This window comes from Salmo trutta, chromosome 32 (assembly GCF_901001165.1).
Source record: "Salmo trutta chromosome 32, fSalTru1.1, whole genome shotgun sequence".
NCBI lineage: Eukaryota > Metazoa > Chordata > Actinopteri > Salmoniformes > Salmonidae > Salmo > Salmo trutta.
In genome coordinates this window covers 30,610,401-30,633,879 of record NC_042988.1, presented here as the reverse complement: position 1 = coordinate 30,633,879, position 23,479 = coordinate 30,610,401, and the positions used below count along the sequence as shown (strand labels likewise).

At 41.9% G+C, this 23,479-nt stretch overlaps 1 protein-coding gene across 1 annotated transcript in view; it reads left to right on the top strand.

The window, feature by feature from the left end:
* The window catches only part of LOC115171687 (voltage-dependent calcium channel gamma-1 subunit-like), a 30,169-nt gene extending 16,309 nt beyond the window's left edge, over positions 1-13,860 (top strand). Inside the window, exons 2-4 of the mRNA XM_029728727.1 lie at positions 9,902-9,976; positions 13,056-13,193; positions 13,374-13,860. Of these exons, the coding sequence (XP_029584587.1) occupies positions 9,902-9,976; positions 13,056-13,193; positions 13,374-13,615 (455 nt within the window). The 3' untranslated portion in view covers positions 13,616-13,860. The remainder of the gene's footprint in view (positions 1-9,901; positions 9,977-13,055; positions 13,194-13,373) is intronic.
* The last annotated feature ends 9,619 nt before the right edge of the window (positions 13,861-23,479 follow it).

Genomic DNA, 23,479 nt, shown 5'->3' with positions numbered 1-23,479 from the left:
GGGTTAAAGAGACAACATTCAGCTGTTTGTACAGTATGATATCTAGCTGGATTAAAGAGACAACATTCAGCTGTTTGAACAGTATGATATCTAGCTGGGTTAAAGAGACAACATTCAGCTGTTTGTACAGTATGATATCTAGCTGGGTTAAAGAGACAACATTCAGCTGCTTGTACAATATGATATCTAGCTGGATTAAAGAGACAACATTCAGCTGTTTGAACAGTATGATATCTAGCTGGGTTAAAGAGACAACATGCAGCTGTTTGTACAGTATGATATCTAGCTGGGTTAAAGAGAGAACATTCAGCTGTTTGTACAATGTGATATCTAGCTGGGTTAAAGAGACAACATTCAGCTGTTTGAACAGTATGATATCTAGCTGGATTAAAGAGACAACATTCAGCTGTTTGAACAGTATGATATCTAGCTGGATTAAAGAGACAACAATCAGCTGCTTGTACAGTATGATATCTAGCTGGGTTAAAGAGACAACATTCAGCTGTTTGTACAATATGATATCTAGCTGGGTTAAAGAGACAACATTCAGCTGCTTGTACAATATGATATCTAGCTGGGTTAAAGAGACAACATTCAGCTGTTTGTACAGTATGATATCTAGCTGGGTTAAAGAGACAACATTCAGCTGTTTGAACAGTATGATATCTAGCTGGGTTAAAGAGACAACATGCAGCTGTTTGTACATTATGATATCTAGCTGGGTTAAAGAGACAACATTCAGCTGTTTGTACAATATGATATCTAGCTGGGTTAAAGAGACAACATTCAGCTGTTTGTACAATATGATATCTAGCTGGGTTAAAGAGACAACATGCAGCTGTTTGTACAGTATGATATCTAGCTGGGTTAAAGAGACAACATTCAGCTGTTTGTACAATATGATATCTAGCTGGGTTAAAGAGACAACATTCAGCTGTTTGTACAGTATGATATCTAGCTGGATTAAAGAGACAACATTCAGCTGTTTGAACAGTATGATATCTAGCTGGATTAAAGAGACAACATTCAGCTGCTTGTACAGTATGATATCTAGCTGGGTTAAAGAGACAACATTCAGCTGTTTGTACAATATGATATCTAGCTGGGTTAAAGAGACAACATTCAGCTGCTTGTACAATATGATATATAGCTGGATTAAAGAGACAACATTCAGCTGTTTGAACAGTATGATATCTAGCTGGATTAAAGAGACAACATTCAGCTGTTTGTACAGTATGATATCTAGCTGGATTAAAGAGACAACATTCAGCTGTTTGAACAGTATGATATCTAGCTGGATTAAAGAGACAACATTCAGCTGCTTGTACAATATGATATCTAGCTGGATTAAAGAGACAACAATCAGCTGTTTGAACAGTATGATATCTAGCTGGGTTAAAGAGACAACATTCAGCTGCTTGTACAATATGATATCTAGCTGGATTAGAGAGACAACATTCAGCTGTTTGTACAGTATGATATCTAGCTGGATTAGAGAGACAACATTCAGCTGTTTGTACAGTATGATATCTAGCTGGGTTAAAGAGACAACATTCAGCTGTTTGAACAGTATGATATCTAGCTGGATTAAAGAGAGAACATTCAGCTGTTTGTACAGTGTGATATCTAGCTGGGTTAAAGAGACAACATTCAGCTGTTTGTACAGTATGATATCTAGCTGGGTTAAAGAGACAACATTCATCTGTTTGAACAATATGATATTTAGCTGGGTTAAAGAGACAACATTCAGCTGTTTGTACAGTATGATATCTAGCTGGATTGAAGAGACAACATTCAGCTGTTTGAACAGTATGATATCTAGCTGGGTTAAAGAGACAACATTCAGCTGTTTGTACAGTATGATATCTAGCAGGGTTAAAGAGACAACATTCAGCTGTTTGTACAGTATGATATCTAGCTGGGTTAAAGAGACAACATTCAGCTGTTTGTACAATATGATATCTAGCTGGATTAAAGACACAACATTCAGCTGTTTGTACAGTATGATATCTAGCTAGGTTAAAGAGACAACATTCAGCTGTTTGTACAGTATGATATCTAGCTGGGTTAAAGAGACAACATTCAGCTGTTTGTACAGTATGATATCTAGCTGGATTAAAGAGACAACATTCAGCTGTTTGAACAGTATGATATCTAGCTGGATTAAAGAGACAACATTCAGCTGCTTGTACAATATGATATCTAGCTGGATTAAAGAGACAACATTCAGCTGTTTGAACAGTATGATATCTAGCTGGGTTAAAGAGACAACATTCAGCTGTTTGTACAATATGATATCTAGCTGGGTTAAAGAGACAACATTCAGCTGCTTGTAAAATATGATATCTAGCTGGATTAAAGAGACAACATTCAGCTGTTTGTACAGTATGATATCTAGCTGGGTTAAAGAGACAACATTCAGCTGTTTGTACAGTATGATATCTAGCTGGGTTAAAGAGACAACATTCAGCTGTTTGAACAGTATGATATCTAGCTGGATTAGAGAGACAACATTCAGCTGTTTGTACAGTATGATATCTAGCTGGGTTAAAGAGACAACATTCAGCTGTTTGAACAGTATGATATCTAGCTGGATTAAAGAGAGAACATTCAGCTGTTTGTACAGTGTGATATCTAGCTGGGTTAAAGAGACAACATTCAGCTGTTTGTACAGTATGATATCTAGCTGGGTTAAAGAGACAACATTCATCTGTTTGAACAATATGATATTTAGCTGGGTTAAAGAGACAACATTCAGCTGTTTGTACAGTATGATATCTAGCTGGATTAAAGAGACAACATTCAGCTGTTTGAACAGTATGATATCTAGCTGGGTTAAAGAGACAACATTCAGCTGTTTGTACAGTATGATATCTAGCTGGGTTAAAGAGACAACATTCAGCTGTTTGTACAGTATGATATCTAGCTGGGTTAAAGAGACAACATTCAGCTGCTTATACAATATGATATCTAGCTGGGTTAAAGAGACAACAATCAGCTGTTTGTACAGTATGATATCTAGCTGGATTAAAGAGACAACATTCAGCTGTTTGTACAGTATGATATCTAGCTGGATTAAAGAGACAACATTCAGCTGTTTGTACAGTATGATATCTAGCTGGCTTAAAGAGACAACATTCAGCTGTTTGTACAGTATGATATCCAGCTGGGTTAAAGAGACAACATTCAGCTTTTTGTACAGTATGATATCTAGCTGGGTTAAAGAGACAACATTCAGCTGCTTGTACAATATGATATCTAGCTGGGTTAAAGAGACAACATTCAGCTGTTTGTACAGTATGATATCTAGCTGGGTTAAAGAGACAACATTCAGCTGTTTGTACAGTATGATATCTAGCTGGATTAAAGAGACAACATTCAGCTGTTTGAACAGTATGATATCTAGCTGGATTAAAGAGACAACATTCAGCTGTTTGTACAGTATGATATCTAGCTGGGTTAAAGAGACAACATTCAGCTGTTTGTACAATATGATATCTAGCTGGGTTAAAGAGACAACATTCTGCTGTTTGTACAGTATGATATCTAGCTGGATTAAAGAGACAACATTCAGCTGTTTGTACAGTATGATATTTAGCTGGGTTAAAGAGACAACATTCAGCTGTTTGAACAATATGATATCTAGCTGGGTTAAAGAGACAACATTCAGCTGTTTGTACAGTATGATATCTAGCTGGATTAAAGAGACAACATTCAGCTGTTTGTACAGTATGATATCTAGCTGGGTTAAAGAGACAACATTCAGCTGTTTGAACAGTATGATATCTAGCTGGGTTAAAGAGACAACATTCAGCTGTTTGAACAGTATGATATCTAGCTGGGTTAAAGAGACAACATTCAGCTGTTTGAACAATATGATATCTAGCTGGGTTAAAGAGACAACATTCAGCTGCTTGTACAGTATGATATCTAGCTGGATTAAAGAGACAACATTCAGCTGTTTGAACAGTATGATATCTAGCTGGATTAAAGAGACAACATTCAGCTGTTTGAACAGTATGATATCTAGCTGGGTTAAAGAGACAACATTCAGCTGTTTGAACAATATGATATCTAGCTGGGTTAAAGAGACAACATTCAGCTGTTTGTACAGTATGATATCTAGCTGGATTAAAGAGACAACATTCAGATGCGAATACAATATGATATCTAGCTGGATTAAAGAGACAACATTCAGCTGCGAATACAATATGATATCTAGCTGGGTTAAAGAGACAACATTCAGCTGTTTGTACAATATGATATCTAGCTGGATTAAAGAGACAACATTCAGCTGTTTGAACAGTATGATATCTAGCTGGATTAAAGAGACAACATTCAGCTGTTTGAACAATATGATATCTAGCTGGGTTAAAGAGACAACATTCAGCTGTTTGTACAATATGATATCTAGCTGGATTAAAGAGACAACATTCAGCTGTTTGAACAGTATGATATCTAGCTGGGTTAAAGAGACAGCATTCAGCTGTTTGAACAATATGATATCTAGCTGGGTTAAAGAGACAACATTCAGCTGTTTGTACAATATGATATCTAGCTGGGTTAAAGAGACAACATTCAGCTGTTTGTACAGTATGATATCTAGCTGGATTAAAGAGACAACATTCAGCTGCTTGAACAGTATGATATCTAGCTGGGTTAAAGAGACAACATTCAGCTGCTTGAACAGTATGATATCTAGCTGGATTAAAGAGACAACATTCAGCTGTTTGTACAGTATGATATCTAGCTGGATTAAAGAGACAACATTCAGCTGTTTGTACAGTATGATATCTAGCTGGGTTAAAGAGACAACATTTAGCTGTTTGTACAGTATGATATCTAGCTGGGTTAAAGAGACAACATTCAGCTGTTTGTACAATATGATATCTAGCTGGGTTAAAGAGACAACATTTAGCTGTTTGTACAATATGATATCTAGCTGGGTCAAAGAGACAACATTCAGCTGCTTGTACAGTATGATATCTAGCTGGGTTAAAGAGACAACATTCAGCTGCTTGTACAATATGATATCTAGCTGGGTTAAAGAGACAACATTCAGCTGTTTGTACAATATGATATCTAGCTGGGTTAAAGAGACAACATTCAGCTGTTTGTACAGTATGATATCTAGCTGGGTTAAAGAGACAACATTCAGCTGCTTGTACAGTATGATATCTAGCTGGATTAAAGAGACAACATTCAGCTGTTTGTACAATATGATATCTAGCTGGGTTAAAGATACAACATTCAGCTATTTGTACAGTATGATATTTAGGTGGGTTAAAGAGACAACATTCAGCTGTTTGTACAATATGATATCTAGCTGGATTGAAGAAACAACATTCAGCTGCTTAAACAATATGATATCTAGCTGGATTAAAGAGACAACATTCAGCTGTTTGTACAGTATGATATCTAGCTGGGTTAAAGATACAACATTCAGCTGTTTGTACAGTATGATATTTAGGTGGGTTAAAGAGACAACATTCAGCTGTTTGTACAGTATGATATCTAGCTGGGTTAAAGAGACAACATTCAGCTGTTTGTACAGTATGATATCTAGCTGGATTAAAGAGACAACAATCAGCTGTTTGTACAGTATGATATCTAGCTGGATTAAAGAGACAACATTCAGCTGCTTGTACAATATGATATCTAGCTGGATTAAAGAGACAACATTCAGCTGTTTGAACAGTATGATATCTAGCTGGGTTAAAGAGACAACATTCAGCTGTTTGAACAGTATGATATCTAGCTGGATTAAAGAGACAACATTCAGCTGCTTGTACAATATGATATCTAGCTGGGTTAAAGAGACAACATTCAGCTGTTTGAACAGTATGATATCTAGCTGGGTTAAAGAGACAACATTCAGCTGTTTGTACAATATGATATCTAGCTGGGTTAAAGAGACAACATTCAGCTGTTTGTACAATATGATATCTAGCTGGGTTAAAGAGACAACATTCAGCTGTTTGTACAATATGATATCTAGCTGGGTTAAAGAGACAACATTCAGCTGTTTGTACAATATGATATCTAGCTGGGATAAAGAAACAACATTCAGCTGCTTATACAATATGATATCTGGCTGGGTTAAAGTGACACATGCAAAGCAGTGGTTCAGCCAAGATACAGCAAGATAAAGCAGAACCACAGTATATCCTCAGTATAAGTGTCAGACCTAGTATCTCTTACCACAGGTCTTCTCTTCAGGCCTGCATTGACACAGGCACATATACAGTACAATCACCTCTCTGATGGAAATAGGCTAGCCAAATGGAGCTGATATTCAGGCTTGAAAGCTTCAGCATGCTCTAACCTCCACATCCTCTCCACTGCCCCCCTCCCCTTCCTGTCCCATTCTATGGGCCTTTACTTGAAAAAACACCAGCAAAAAAAAAACAGAGCAGCCTGTTGCTAGGCTACCTCTTTAGTGATTTTCCCTCCTGGGGAACAAACATGGGAGGAGAGGATAGGGGGAAAGGGAGGGAGCAAGAGAGGGAGATAGGGAGAGTGAAAAGGAGGGAAGAAGAGTAGAGGGGATAGAGGGAGAGAGGAAGAGGGGTCTCCTTGGTCTATACATGCATAAAGCTCCATCACTCTGTCCAGGGAAACAGACCATACTTCTCCATCACTCTATCCAGGGAAACAGACCATACCTCTCCATCTCTCTGTCCGGGGAAACAGACCATACCTCTCCATCACTCTATCCAGGGAAACAGACCATAACTCTCCATCTCTCTGTCCAGGGAAACATACCATACCTCTCCATCACTCTGTCCAGGGAAACAGACCATAACTCTCCATCTCTCAATCCAGGGGAACAGACCATACCTCTCCATCACTCTATCCAGGGAAACAGACCATACCTCTCCATCTCGCTGTCCAGGGAAACAGACCATAACTCTCCATCTCTCTGTCCAGGGAAACAGACCATACCTTTCCATCACTGTCCAGGGAGATAGGAAACAGACCATACCTCTCCATCACTCTGTCCAGGGAAACAGACCATACCCCTCCATCTCTCTGTCCAGGGAAACAGACCATACATTTCCATCACTGTCCAGGGAGATAGGAAACAGACCAAACCTTTCCATCACTGTCCAGGGAGATAGGAAACAGACCATAACTCTCCATCACTGTCCAGGGAGATAGGAAACAGACCATACCTCTCCATCACTGTCCAGGGAGATAGGAAACAGACCATACCTCTCCACCACTGTCCAGGGAGATAGGAAACAGACCATACCTCTCCATCACTGTCCAGGGAGATATGAAACAGACCATACCTCTCCATCACTGTCCAGGGAGATAGGAAACAGACCATTCCTCTCCATCACTGTCCAGGGAGATAGGAAACAGACCATACCTCGCCATCACTGTCCAGGGAGATATGAAACAGACCATACCTCTCCATCACTGTCCAGGGAGATAGGAAACAGACCATACCTCTCCATCACTGTCCAGGGAGATAGGAAACAGACCATACCTCTCCATCACTGTCCAGGGAGATATGAAACAGACCATACCTCTCCATCACTGTCCAGGGAGATATGAAACAGACCATACCTCTCCATCACTGTCCAGGGAGATATGAAACAGACCATACCTCTCCATCACTGTCCAGGGAGATATGAAACAGACCATACCTCTCCATCACTGTCCAGGGAGATAGGAAACAGACCATACCTCTCCATCACTGTCCAGGGAGATAGGAAACAGACCATACCTCTCCACCACTGTCCAGGGAGATATGAAACAGACCATACCTCTCCATCACTGTCCAGGGAGATAGGAAACAGACCATACCTCTCCATCACTGTCCAGGGAGATAGGAAACAGACCATACCTCTCCATCACTGTCCAGGGAGATAGGAAACAGACCATACCTCTCCATCACTGTCCAGGGAGATAGGAAACAGACCATACCTCTCCATCACTGTCCAGGGAGATAGGAAACAGACCATACCTCTCCATCACTGTCCAGGGAGATAGGAAACAGACCATACCTCTCCACCACTGTCCAGGGAGATATGAAACAGACCATACCTCTCCATCACTGTCCAGGGAGATAGGAAACAGACCATACCTCTCCATCACTGTCCAGGGAGATATGAAACAGACCATACCTCTCCATCACTGTCCAGGGAGATATGAAACAGACCATACCTCTCCATCACTGTCCAGGGAGATATGAAACAGACCATACCTCTCCATCACTGTCCAGGGAGATAGGAAACAGACCATACCTCTCCATCACTGTCCAGGGAGATAGGAAACAGACCATACCTCTCCATCACTGTCCAGGGAGATATGAAACAGACCATACCTCTCCATCACTGTCCAGGGAGATAGGAAACAGACCATACCTCTCCATCACTGTCCAGGGAGATAGGAAACAGACCATACCTCTCCATCACTGTCCAGGGAGATATGAAACAGACCATACCTCTCCATCACTGTCCAGGGAGATAGGAAACAGACCATACCTCTCCATCATTCTGTGCATGTAGATACATACAGGTATGCTTTTTTTAAAAAGAGAATTTTCTTAGATTAAGAGAATTTAGACATATTTTGATCAGGGTGATTCAAATCTAAGATTATACATGGTTGTTTCTCTGGAGCAAAACATGAGAAGTATGACAACATAATAAAAAAACGTTGTCTATGCGAATTAGAGGTGATAAAGAAGAGATCTCAAATTGGATTTTCATTTTCTATGGGTTTAATAAAAATAATATTTTATTTAATTTTCAGAAAATAATCTCATAGTGCATAAAAATTAAAACAGAAAACAACACATTTAAATTGAGATGGTAGAGATGGAGATTGAACGTCTATATTTGGTTTGGGATGAAAGGCTGTGAGTTGAGGCAGTTTGGATTGGAAATGCAGTGTACCTTCAGGGCAGGGGACATCGATGGTACAGCCAGAGAGAAACAAAGAAAATCTAACAATCAGACCTGTAGCGCTTCATCAGGGCACCACATCTACTTTTCCGATGGTCAGTTCCTCCATAGGACCCGCTGCTCCGTAGGTACTGCTCCTCCATTACCAAACATATAGCACTCACCTGGGTGATACCACGGTTGCTGAGAAGCGCACGAAAAGCCACCACATCTTGGCAGCAGTTAACCTTTTACTGCAGCAGGTTAAATCAGGGCCACACAGAGTGTTTCTTGGTAGTCTTAAACAAATCTACTTTGAAACAAAAGTATACACCTCACACACATGGTTACGGACTTAAAAAAATAAGACACCTGTACCATGTCAGATATAGAGTTGAAATGTGTTACATTTTGGGAGTTTGCATCCCAATTTTACACTTTATATACGTACATCACAGAAGACTGAAATCTATTAAAAAAACATTTGACATAGAAACACCGGATTTTAGGTGAAGTTTTTGAAGTAATGTTTATTAATGATGAAATGATAGAAACTATTCTACCATCTCTGGACACAGCATGCTGTACTTGTTGTTATTCTTCCTGACAGATGAAACAATAAAGCCAGGGCTACATTATTTCAATCCAAACAGCCAGCTAGCTAGCTATAAGCCAAAAATAGACTTTTCATCCCAATTCTTCAACTCTGAGAGTCAAGACCACGAGATGTAAGTGATCAACCCCCAGAGGAGTCAACCCCCCAAAAGTATTTTAATAATGAAACAAAAAACACAAAAAAATAACAAAATGATTTATAACATTTACAGAGCTCTCTGCCTAGAAGAACTCACAGTGCGACGGCAACCACGGAAGTGGTCTTTGAGAAAATAAAATGGCTGCCAGGCTCATTGGTAGTGCTGGAGCATTGGGAGGCAGATACAACCCAGAGCCACCATGCACCTGCACCCACTTCAATAAATGTTTTCATCTCTTTCCCTCCGCAGCCAAGAACTGCTCCTACTTCAAACACTTCACTAAGGAAGAAGAGGCCAAAGGGTTCGAAGCCAAAACTCAGAAAGGTGAGTTCTCTCTCTCTCCTTCGTTACAGGCTTCCGGTGAATGAGCCACAGCGCAACACAAGGTTTTGTAAAAAATTAAAAAGAAATACATTCGGTCAGTTTCACCACTATGAAATTCTATGATTTTAAGCAATTTACAACTTGAGTTTTGAGTTGTAAATTGAGTAATACATGAGTACAATTCCCTCAAATATGGTGCATTTCCTTAAATATCAGAACTGTAAATCCTTGTTTTCATGCAATGAGGGGCCTATGCTGTAGAGGGGGAGGCATGGTGAATAGGAATGAGATGTATACTATGTGTCTATGGTACTGCTCATTGGGCTCTCAGCATGACAATAAAACACATTCAGTCAAAACACAGACATGAATGGTACCCTCTGTGATTGGCAAACACTTTTTCTCTCTCTCACACGCCAGACGGGCCTGCTATTAGTTTTTATCCCCGCTTCAGGGAAAAAACGAGTTCTTTCCGCATCTCACATTGCTCTTCTCAAAACAGATGCTATTCTAGGAGACTACTGCAGACCCCTTACAAATATACATTGTTGTGTGCAGAGTATGCTATAAGCATGGTAACACTCATTAAGACAGACAGGTAGAAAGCCATCAGCAGGATTTACTGGTTGAAGGTGAAGTAACCTTTGAGTGTAATGGAGTTGACTGGTGACGTTTGTACAGGAGCTAGAATCCAGTAATAGTAAAACATGTTTAAACTATGTGTGTCCTTATTGTAATGAACACGAGGGGAGATAGAGAGCTGGTTTCAAGCGCAGGGAGCAGCAGGTGTTTATTGGTAAAGGACCACAGGGGGAGATAGAGAGCTGGTTTCAAGCGCAGGGAGCAGCAGGTGTTTATTGGTAAAGGACCACAGGGGGAGATAGAGAGCTGGTTTCAAGCGCAGGGAGCAGCAGGTGTTTATTGGTAAAGGACCACAGGGGGAGGCAGGTAGCTGGGTCCAGGGGCAGGCAGAAGGTCATACACAGGAGGAGGCAGGTAGCTGGGTCCAGGGGCAGGCAGAAGGTCATACACAGGAGGAGGCAGGTAGCTGGGTCCAGGGGCAGGCAGAAGGTCATACACAGGGGGTCCAAAAAGGCAACAGTACAGGCAGGGAAAAGGCTAGGAACGTCGTCCAGGAGATTAGGCAATATGTTGATAGCAGGAAATCTGATAGGCTAAAGTACAGGTAGGGAATAGGCAAAAGGTGTCATTAGTGAGGCAGGCAAAAACTATCATACACAGGAGGAGTAAATTACAGGAAACCCAGCGCTCCAACTAGAAGTGTGTCACAAAACAAACAATACCTCACAATGATGGGGTGCAAAGAACTGAACTAAATAGTGTGTGATAATGACATACAGGTGTGTGAACAGGTGATTAGAATTCAGGTGATTGGGATCTGGGGAGTGAGCTGCGTTCAGGGGATCTATATGTTTGAGAGTGTGAGCTGGAAAGTGAGCTGTGTTCAGGGGATCTATGTGTTTTAGAATGTGAGCTGGAAAGTGGGCTGGTGTCATGGGAATTATTTTAGCCCAATTATAATAATTAACAATCAATAGGCCTTGACTAATTCCCAAGGTTTGTAAGACAATGGGTTAATAATTAGGCAAGGACTCTGCAAAAGGCTTTCTGCAAAAGGTCTGTACAGTTTATTCAGAGAACGTTCTGCCCAACATTAACAAAGAAGTGAATTTGATCCTCTCTCTCCGCTTACGCACACACCTCCACACCAAAGTATATAACCTACGCACACACATACACACAAACAGTAGGTGAACAGTATCTCTCCCTTGACTTCCCACCACTGTTAATCACTATCCAGCGCTGCCTGTGCTTTCCCCCGAGATTAGGAGAACCTTGAAAGCTACTCCCATATTTGCCTCTCAAAGTTGCTAGGTCAGGTAGAACAAATGTCTACAGTCCTCTTAGGCCCACTAAATACACTTACGCACACACATTTCTCTCCCTCTCCAGCCTCTACTAGACTTTATGGGACTAACGTTCAGTACATGTAACGCCCTGGCCATAGAGAGGTTTTTTTTGTTCTTTATTTTGGTCAGGCCAGGGTGTTACATTGGGTGGGCGTTCTATGTTCTGTTTCTATGTGTTTGTATTTCTTTGTTTTGGGCCGTGTGTGGCTCCCAAATCAGGCACTGCTGAAGTTCGTTGTTGTTGATTGGGAGTCACACATAAGTGCATGTTTTTCCGTTGGGGTTTTGTAGGTAATTGTTTCTGTTAGTGTTACTGTGTTAAACGTGACAGGCCTGTTTTGGTTGTCTGTTTATTGTTTTGTATTGTATAGTGTTCTTGCCGTAATTAAATATATGACGAACACTAACTCCGCTGCATTTTGGTCTTCTTCCGACGACAGCCCTTACAGTACATTAATTATTCATTATCCATGCTACATAACTACTAATTAATAATGGATTATTGATTCATTTATCTTTATTAGATAATTCTCTTATCAGCTGGAAAGTGAGCTGCGTTCAGGGGATCTATGTGTTTGAGAGTGTAAATTGGAAGCAGACGTTACACTTATTGGTTTAAATCAGGATTCTGCACTGCTTTTAACGGAGGAAAGGTTGCTTGCGTCCCCTCTCATCCCTGCTTGCGTGAATTTAGTTGAAAACGTCACTTTGCCATGTGGACCTATTGGCTGTGCCTATGTCCCAAATGCCTCTACGGACTCTGGTCAAAAGTAGTGCACTACTGTACATAAGGAATAGGGTGCCATTTGGGACGCAGTTATAATAATCCCTAGGTCGGTATCACAGGCAGAGGCAGCCCACCCTAACTTTTTGTGTATTCTAGCATGGTTAAATGCTTGACTTGAGGATCCTTCTTTCTAGCATTACAATACAAAACATTACAACACAAAACCTCAAAGTTGTCTCATTAGCACTGTCATAAACAATGTTAAACTGGCCATGCCCATGTTCATTTTTTAGTAAGACACACCTTAGTAAAACGTTTCGCAACAGAAAAAATGGGACTATGTGTTCTTATTGGACAAGTTGAGGTAGTATCTCTCCACTGAAAATAATCCAGGTTATCTCTCTCTCTCTCTCTCTCTCAGAATACAACCTCTCAGCAGCGGCCATCGCTGTGTTCAGCCTGGCCTTCATGATCCTGGGGTCGCTGTGTGTCGTGTGCTCCTTCGGGAAGGGGAGGGACTACCTGCTGAGGCCTGCTGGGATGTTCTTTGCCTTCGCAGGTCAGACACATCTACTTTGACTGAGATATTCACGTCATACATCAGGCATGACTACAAAGAACATTGTACATTTTTCTGCCTGTCCATCCAGGTTCATCAGTTATTTGTTCGTTAATTAGTTTGTTCTTTCCGTCTCTCCATCCGCCCATCCATCATCACCTGTACCCCTTCTCCCTCTAGGTCTCTGCATCATCATCTCTGTTGAGGTGATGCGGAACTCCACCAAGCGGATGATTGACAGCGAGGAGACTGTCTGGGAACAGTACTACTACTCCTGGTCCTTTGAATGTGCCTGCACCTCCTTCGTCCTCCTGGTCTTCAGTGGTCTCAGCCTGTTGATCATCTCCATGCCTCAGATGCCACGCAACCCCTGGGAGACCTGTATGGACGCAGAGCCAGACTCCATGGAGCCCTTAGACTAGTAGTAGTAGTAGATCAGATTAGACCTGACCAGATCAACCCCTGGGAGACCTGTATGGACGCAGAGCCAGACTCCATGGAGCCCTTAGACTAGTAGTAGTAGTAGATCAGATTAGACCTGACCAGATCAACCCCTGGGAGACCTGTATGGACACAGAGCCAGACTCCATGGAGCCCTTAGAATAGTAGTAGTAGATCAGATTAGACCTGACCAGATCAACCCCTGGGAGACCTGTATGGACGCAGAGCCAGACTCCATGGAGCACTTAGACTAGTAGTAGTAGTAGATCAGATTAGACCTGACCAGATCAACCCCTGGGAGACCTGTATGGACACAGAGCCAGACTCCATGGAGCCCTTAGAATAGTAGTAGTAGATCAGATTAGACCTGACCAGATCAACCCCTGGGAGACCTGTATGGACACAGAGCCAGACTCCATGGAGCCCTTAGAATAGTAGTAGTAGATCAGATTAGACCTGACCAGATCAACCCCTGGGAGACCTGTATGGACGCAGAGCCAGACTCCATGGAGCCCTTAGACTAGTAGTAGTAGTAGATCAGATTAGACCTGACCAGATCAACCCCTGGGAGACCTGTATGGACACAGAGCCAGACTCCATGGAGCCCTTAGACTAGTAGTAGTAGATCAGATTAGACCTGACCAGATCAACCCCTGGGAGACCTGTATGGACGCAGAGCCAGACTCCATGGAGCCCTTAGAATAGTAGTAGTAGATCAGATTAGACCTGACCAGATCAACCCCTGGGAGACCTGTATGGACACAGAGCCAGACTCCATGGAGCCCTTAGAATAGTAGTAGACTCCACTAGAACAGACCAGATCAGAAAAGATTGAAACAGAACTGACCAGAACTAGTCGAGTCCAGGGGAATCTTCAACAAAGGCTGCCAAAACCATACATGTTTTTATAGAATCCAACTGAAGATAAACTAAATTGAGGCTGGTGGTGGGGGCAACATAGTTAAGGATACAGAGGAATGAGAGTGGGGCACCCCGCCTAAGTAATGGTAGATGGGGAAACACTGCACAACACTGCTTGGTTTTAAGTGTACAGATAAAGATGTAAGGCATGATCTCTGAGCAGTCCTCGAGGGCCACATATTTTCCTTTCTTTGGTCCTTAACTGATACATTTCTGTCATTGATTGCAGAGAGTGTCCGCTCTCCTGGTCCATATCATCAATTACTAAGCAACAGACACTGTGGCACTTGAGCACTGCCCTGATATAGGGTGCGTTAGTAAATTCACCATGGCAACTTACTTCGATTTCAGACCACTCTGGTTGGAGAGTGCAGGAGCGCAGAATAATTTATGAATTTACGAACTGCCTAAACTCAGTCTTTATGACAGATGTAAGTAAATATCGGCTAAAAAACAGAACTTAATTGTTGCCAGTAACACAGTTACAGTCACTAACCCTCTTGATAACATGAAAACACTAGCACTTCTACCAGCTCTGCAAGGGTGAGTAACATGTTCACAGTGAGGTGTTCTCTCATTTGTGTCTGGAAGTAGCTAGCAAGCAAGCTAAGCAAGTTTAGCCAGTTGGCTTGGGCGCTTGACTGCCGATGTGAAGTCAGAATGCCCAGATCAACCCTACACCTCGGCCAGAGTGTCCAGTGTGTGCTCTGAACGCTCCGAGAGCGAAACACTCTGAATTTATGAACGGACAATCTGACAAAGCTCTGAATTTACAAACGCACCTATAATGTACAGTATTAAAATGTAACTTTTGCTATAAAGTGACCACAGAGACAGAAAGATCTAAAGAACATGGCAACATAGTGAGCTGCTACTCTGTGTAATTTCATATAGTTTGATCTGTCTTGTACACTTCTAATATACATTTCCGCTTCAGCGTTCTACATTTTTGTAATGAAATAAGTTAATGCTTTAATGAACGTTGCATTGTAAATATTCAACCCTCCAGGCAGCTACAAACAAAGTGTATTTATTTAACATGTATCAATGGATTAAACCATATTGACACTCCAGTGCAATGCCTGTACAAGGATCTACTGTATTAGTTAGGGAGCTATACTGCTGCTTGTTGTTTACAGAGGAAACGTAGAATGTACAGTGTATGTATGTATGTTTTAAACATGGGCCTATAAAGATGATAGATATTATGTTGTTTTTTGTTCAATAGTAGCTTCATCAAACAATCCGTTGCAATCTAGCTTGAACACAAAACATTCAAGCCCACCACAGTTTTTATTGGACAGATACATTGTCTCCACTGAATGGCAATATCTCCCATTGTGTACCTCTCCTCATATTGTTCTCTCTCTCTCTACTGTTTAATTATCTCTCTCTCCCCCCTCTCTTCCCATCTGTTTCACTTAAAGTTCCAAATCGAAAGATGAAATGTGAGAATGTTTCAAAGCGGTTGTGATAAATTCCTTTCTTTCTATTGACACAGGACAGTTGTTGCATAATGAATTATCGTCAAAGTATTATAGCCAGCTGGACAAGCTAAATTGTAGTGATTTTCAGTCAACAAGTGACAGGCATGTTCTGTTTTTGGGGAACACTTTTGTATAGGCACTGATTTCAATAGCTACAAAGCAGTAATGTTCTGTGCTGACAGATTCAAGTACATCTAAACACAAACATCCCTTGTTCTCACCCATATAAGCACCTAACCCATTGTTTTGTAGCAGGTTCTCTGACAGGTACAGTATAATATATAAAAACAGGCTTTCACTTCTATTTCATTCAGAAAGCTGTTCTAGATTGAGAGACAAACGTTTTCTAAACGCTCCGTAGACATGGCATCTTGGAGGTCATGGCTTCTGTGAGAAGAAGCCGTAATGGATGCAGAACACTGACCTGCATCCCAAATGGCACCCTATTCCGTATACAGTGCACTACTTTTGACCAGAGCCCAATTGGTACCATTTGGGAAACAGCACACTGAGCTCACAAATCATTTCCAGCTCTGCTCCCCTCAGAGCCAATGTTCACCGGCAGACAGACAGCTAACTTAAAGTAGTAGGCTGTGTCTCTGTCTGTCTGCAGTGGACCCAGGCAGCAGAACACGCCTCTCTACTTTTAACCCTCTAGCTGCTGTAGCACATCCGTTCTGTTACCTGGGCTACGTCCTAAATGGCACCCTATTCCCTTTTTAGTGCATTCAATTTGACCAGGGTCCATGGTCAAAAGTAGTCCACTATATAGGGAATAGGGTGCCATTTGGTACGCAGCCTCTGTCGCAGTGAACCCAAGCATCAGCACGCATGTCTCTGTACCTTTAGAACTAAAAGGGTTCTTCGTTTGTCCCCATAGATAACACTTTTTGGTTCAAGGTAGAACACTTTGGGGTGAAAGAGGTTTTACTAAGAACCTGTTAGTGGTGAAAATGTTCCACATAGAACCTTAGTGGAAAGGTATTAGTGTAAGGGTTCCACTTGGAACCAAAAATAGTTATTTTCAAAGTGATGAACCTTTTCTGGTTCTAGGTAGCACCTTATTTTCTAAAAGTGTACCCTGTCAGCCTCCAGCACATCATCCCTGTCATACACACAAGTGTTTGGTTTTTCTAAAAGAATGATAAAACCAAGCTTCAGTTCTTCAGGTGTTAATGATCAAACTCCCCCACCTGATTACAACTTAATAAAATCGAGCTTTATAAATGATTAGTGTCATGTGGATTCATTGATTAATGATTAATGTACTCATAAACACCACAGCACAAATGCATTAAATGCACAGAACCACGCAATCACTTTATTTGGATTTCCCCATGGATAGAGTACGTACCTATTCCCCATCACAACAGGGACCGACTGGGACCAGAATGTCATACCAGCCCATGTTTTCCCTCAAGTCCCTCATTATTAGCCAAATAATGATCATTATGCGTGAAATGTAGACCAGCCCACTGAGCTGCAAATGAACCAGTGTAGACCATCCCACTGAGCTACAGATGAACCAGTGTAGACCAGCCCACTGAGCTACAGATGACCCAGTGTAGACCAGCCCACTGAGCTACAGATGAATTAATGTAGACCATCCCACTGAGCTACAGATGAACCAGTGTAAACCATCCCACTGAGCTACAGATGAACCAGTGTAGACCAGCCCACTGAGCTACAGATGAACCAGTGTAGACCAGCCCACTGAGCTACAGATGAATTAATGTAGACCAGCCCACTGAGCTACAGATGAACCAGTGTAGACCCTCCCACTGAGCTACAGATGAACCAGTGTAGACCATCCCACTGAGCTACAGATGAACCAGTGTAGACCAGCCCACTGAGCTACAGATGAACCAGTGTAGACCAGCCCACTGAGATACAGATGAACCAGTGTAGACCAGCCCACTGAGATACAGATGAACCAGTGTAGACCAGCCCACTGAGATACAAATGAACCAGTGTAGACCAGCCCACTGAGCTATAGATTAATTCATGTAGACCAGCCCACTGAGCTACAGATGAACCAGTGTAGACCAGCCCACTGAGATACAGATGAACCAGTGTAGACCAGCCCACTGAGCTATAGATTAATTCATGTAGACCAGCCCACTGAGCAACAGATGAACCAGTGTAGACCAGCTCACTGAGATACAGATGAACCAGTGTAGACCAGCCCACTGAGCTACAGATGAATTAATGTAGACCAGCCCACTGAGCTACAGATTAATTAATGTAGACCAGCCCACTGAGCTACAGATTCATTCATGTAGACCAGCCCACTGAGCTACAGAGGAATTAATGTAGACCAGCCCACTGAGCTACAGATTCATTCATGTAGAGCAGCCCACTGAGCTACAGATGAATTAATGTAGACCATCCCACTGAGCTACAGATGAACCAGTGTAAACCATCCCACTGAGCTACAGATGAACCAGTGTAGACCAGCCCACTGAGCTACAGATGAACCAGTGTAGACCAGCCCACTGAGCTACAGATGAATTAATGTAGACCAGCCCACTGAGCTACAGATGAACCAGTGTAGACCCTCCCACTGAGCTACAGATGAACCAGTGTAGACCATCCCACTGAGCTACAGATGAACCAGTGTAGACCAGCCCACTGAGCTACAGATGAACCAGTGTAGACCAGCCCACTGAGATACAGATGAACCAGTGTAGACCAGCCCACTGAGATACAGATGAACCAGTGTAGACCAGCCCACTGAGATACAAATGAACCAGTGTAGACCAGCCCACTGAGCTATAGATTAATTCATGTAGACCAGCCCACTGAGCTACAGATGAACCAGTGTAGACCAGCCCACTGAGATACAGATGAACCAGTGTAGACCAGCCCACTGAGCTATAGATTAATTCATGTAGACCAGCCCACTGAGCAACAGATGAACCAGTGTAGACCAGCTCACTGAGATACAGATGAACCAGTGTAGACCAGCCCACTGAGCTACAGATGAATTAATGTAGACCAGCCCACTGAGCTACAGATTAATTAATGTAGACCAGCCCACTGAGCTACAGATTCATTCATGTAGACCAGCCCACTGAGCTACAGAGGAATTAATGTAGACCAGCCCACTGAGCTACAGATTCATTCATGTAGAGCAGCCCACTGAGCTACAGATGAACCAGTGTAGACCAGCCCACTGAGCTACAGATGAACCAGTGTAGACCAGCCCACTGAGCTATAGATGAACCAGTGTAGACCAGCCCACTGAGCTACAGATGAATTAATGTAGACCAGCCCACTGAGCTACAGATGAACCAGTGTAGACCATCCCACTGAGCTACAGATGAACCAGTGTAGACCATCCCACTGAGCTACAGATGAACCAGTGTAGACCAGCCCACTGAGCTACAGATGAACCAGTGTAGACCAGCCCACTGAGATACAGATGAACCAGTGTAGACCAGCCCACTGAGATACAGATGAACCAGTGTAGACCAGCCCACTGAGATACAGATGAACCAGTGTAGACCAGCCCACTGAGCTATAGATTAATTCATGTAGACCAGCCCACTGAGCTACAGATGAACCAGTGTAGACCAGCCCACTGAGATACAGATGAACCAGTGTAGACCAGCCCACTGAGCTATAGATTAATTCATGTAGACCAGCCCACTGAGCTACAGATGAACCAGTGTAGACCAGCCCACTGAGATACAGATGAACCAGTGTAGACCAGCCCACTGAGCTACAGATGAATTAATGTAGACCAGCCCACTGAGCTACAGATGAATTAATGTAGACCAGCCCACTGAGCTACAGATTCATTCATGTAGACCAGCCCACTGAGCTACAGATGAATTAATGTAGACCAGCCCACTGAGCTACAGATGAATTAATGTAGACCAGCCCACTGAGCTACAGATTCATTCATGTAGAGCAGCCCACTGAGCTACAGATGAACCAGTGTAGACCAGCCCACTGAGCTACAGATGAACCTGTACATCTGGTATTTGCCCGAGCTTCCCTTCCTGCATCACAGTGAGCTTCTCAGTAAAATCAGAAGCCCATGTCATGTAACACACAACTAACTGGCTGAGAGAGACATCAGTGATCTGTAACAGAGATAGACAGAAGATGATGTAAACTTGTAAAGCGGTTTGGGAGAAGTGGATTCACAGAAAACCAATTGCCATGAGTGTGATAAGTCCTCTGCAGGTCTTTTGTTGGTATCAACTGACATGGTTTTGACAGATCCACATTTGACACCAGAGCAGTTTGAAGTCTTTAGTGGAAAGACTAGCTTTGACAGAGACTGACTGAGGAGATATGAGAAACTGAACAAGAGATACACATTCGGAGGGACACATGGACGCACTCACATGGGTGCACGGACGTGCACACACACACACACACACACACACACACACAATACTAGACTTCAGATCTCTTGATGGAATTAGAGAACAATCAGACAAGATCTGATGTACTGTATTTTTCAATTATTTAGATGTTGGTCCCAAAATTATTTTGGGTGATTCATCGAAAACAATTATGTTTGTAAGCTTCACTTTCAGCTGATTCTGTTTTTATTCAGCAAGCACGACAGGTATCAACTAGCTGCGGATTCAAACAAATCAAGTTTGAAAACATGGTACAGTACAGTACACAGTACGAATTTAATAGTCAAGATGTCCTATGAACGAGTCACATCTCCATTAGAATGACAAACAGTCACATTGAAACCATCAAGTTGTATTCCATATCACATCTCCATTAGAATGACAAACAGTCACATTGAAACCATCAAGTTGTATTCCATATCACATCTCCATTAGAATGACAGTCACATTGAAACCATCAAGTTGTATTCCATATCACATCTCCACTAGAATGACAAACAGTCACATTGAAACCATCAAGTTGTATTCCATATCACATCTCCATTAGAATGACAAACAGTCACATTGAAACCATCAAGTTGTATTCCATATCACATCTCCACTAGAATGACAAACAGTCACATTGAAACCATCAAGTTGTATTCCATATCACATCTCCACTAGAATGACAAACAGTCACATTGAAACCATCAAGTTGTATTCCATATCACATCTCCACTAGAATGACAAACAGTCACATTGAAACCATCAAGTTGCATTCCATATCACATCTCCATTAGAATGACAAACAGTCACATTGAAACCATCAAGTTGTATTCCATATCACATCTCCATTAGAATGACAAACAGTCACATTGAAACCATCAAGCAACCTAAAACTCAAGGTCATTGGCCACAGATACAATTATGTAAAATCACGTTATATGTACAATAGCTTTGCTTGGACTGATCATGTCAACATCATACTTTCAAAGTCTTAGCTAGCAGTCATCATCATGAATCATGTCGACAATCTACTGGCAAATCCTTTTTAATCCTTGTCATGTGACAAGAAATAATGAAGAGAAATTATAGCTAAAACGTACCGGTGCTCATCGGCCATTGGATAGAAACAGATCAATTCAACAATGAGTGGTTTTGAAGGAATCAGTGGCTACCTGCAAGCATGGATGTGTGGTCCCAAGTCTGGATTTAAGGGTCTCTTTTTCAAGCTTAAAATTATAAACATTCAGCATTGGCCATGCTGTCAATCCAGGATGATTTCTGCCGTGCTCAAAACAACTGTTAACTCGAAACTGGGAAATCTGACTTCAGTGAGTTCAAGACAACTGGGAACTTGGGGGAAAAAAACGAGCTCCGACTAGGAAATAGGTTTTGAACTGTCATCCAACTCGGATTTGTATGTCGGAAATCGGGCCCCTTTCTAGAGCTACGACCTAAACATAAATGATGTCATCATGATTCAACCTTGTTATTTTGAAAGTTCCCAGTTGTCTTGAAAGCACCATAAATCCATGGAATGCCAGACTTTGATGACAAAATTTGCCCACGAAGGACTGCCACGCCACCTTCCTGTTCAAGTAAGCACAGCACAACAAGGTGAGTCCACAAATGTCTTGTATGCTCCTGCATAAATAATGTCATATGCCGGGGAGATATGTACAGTAAGTCAAGTACGCCTAATTGATCATCTATAGATTTTAGCAGTTGCACGCTGACCGTACAGGGTGGGGAGAATAGGTCATCCATGTCAGTCAAAGAGTATCAAATCAATTGTATTTATAAAGCCCTTCGTACATCAGCTGATATCTCAAAGTGCTGTACAGAAACCCAGCCTAAAACCCCAAACAGCAAGCAATGCAGGTGTAGAAGCACGTATCTTAGTTTTCTTTTAGAGTTTGGTTCTCCATTCTTTCCGTGTTTACTCTCCGTCCTGTTTTTCTTATGACTGCGTTGGTTGTGTTTTTCTATAATATTTTATAGCCTTACAGTTGTTTTGAGTTATTATCCAGTTTGTATGTTGTTGCCCACTAGGGAGCAAATCAGCATAAAAGTACTATTATTTGGTCAGTTTTAGGGACATTTAGAGACATAAGCCTTTTCACGAGGCATTCACAAGACATTCTGCACCGCCATCTTCAGTCCACCATAATATCTCTCCCCAACACACAGTATTGGTCAGTGGTGATTTGGGCTAAATTGGAGTGGCTGTCCAGTAATGAGGTAGTGCTCTTGTTTTGATTGGTAGAGGACCATGACACGCAGGAAGCCTCATTTTTATCCACTCCACTGACCTCAGCTCCTCTCCTTCTGGCCTTCGGCCTACACTCTCTCTCGCTCTCTCTAGCTGTTTTTACTCTAGTTCTCTGTTTTCCACCCCCATCTCTCTGTTTCGTTCCCTCTTTCTTACTTTCTCTCTCAGTTCAATTCAAGGGCTTTATTGGCATGGGTAACATATGTTAACATTGCCAAAGCAAGTGAATTAGATAATAAACGAGAGTGAAATAAACAATAAAAATGTACAGTAAACATTACACTCACAGAAGTTCCAAAAGAATAAAGACATTTAAAATGTCATATTATGTCTATATACAGCGTTGTAACGATGTGCAAATTGTTAAAGTACAGAAGGGAAAATAAATAAACATACATTTATTTACAATGGTGTTTGTCCTTCACTGTTTGGGTTGCCCTTTTCTTGTGGCAACAGGTCACAAATCTTTCTGCTTTGATGGCACACTGTGGTATTTCACCCAGTAGATATGGGAGTTTATTAAAATTGGGTTTGTTTTTTCGAAATCCTTGTGTATCTGTGTAATCTGAGGGAAATATGTGTCTCTAATATGGTCATACATTTGGCAGGAGGTTAGGAAGTGCAGCTCAGTTCCCACCTAATTTTGTGGGCAGTGTGCACCTAGCCTGTCTTCTCTTGAGAGCCAGGTTTGCCTACGGTGGCCTTTCTCAATAGCAAGGCTATGCTCTCTCTCTCTCTCTCTCTCTCACTGTCTTTCTCTCATTATCTTCAGTACACCAACTCTCTCTCCCTCTTGCTGTCCCT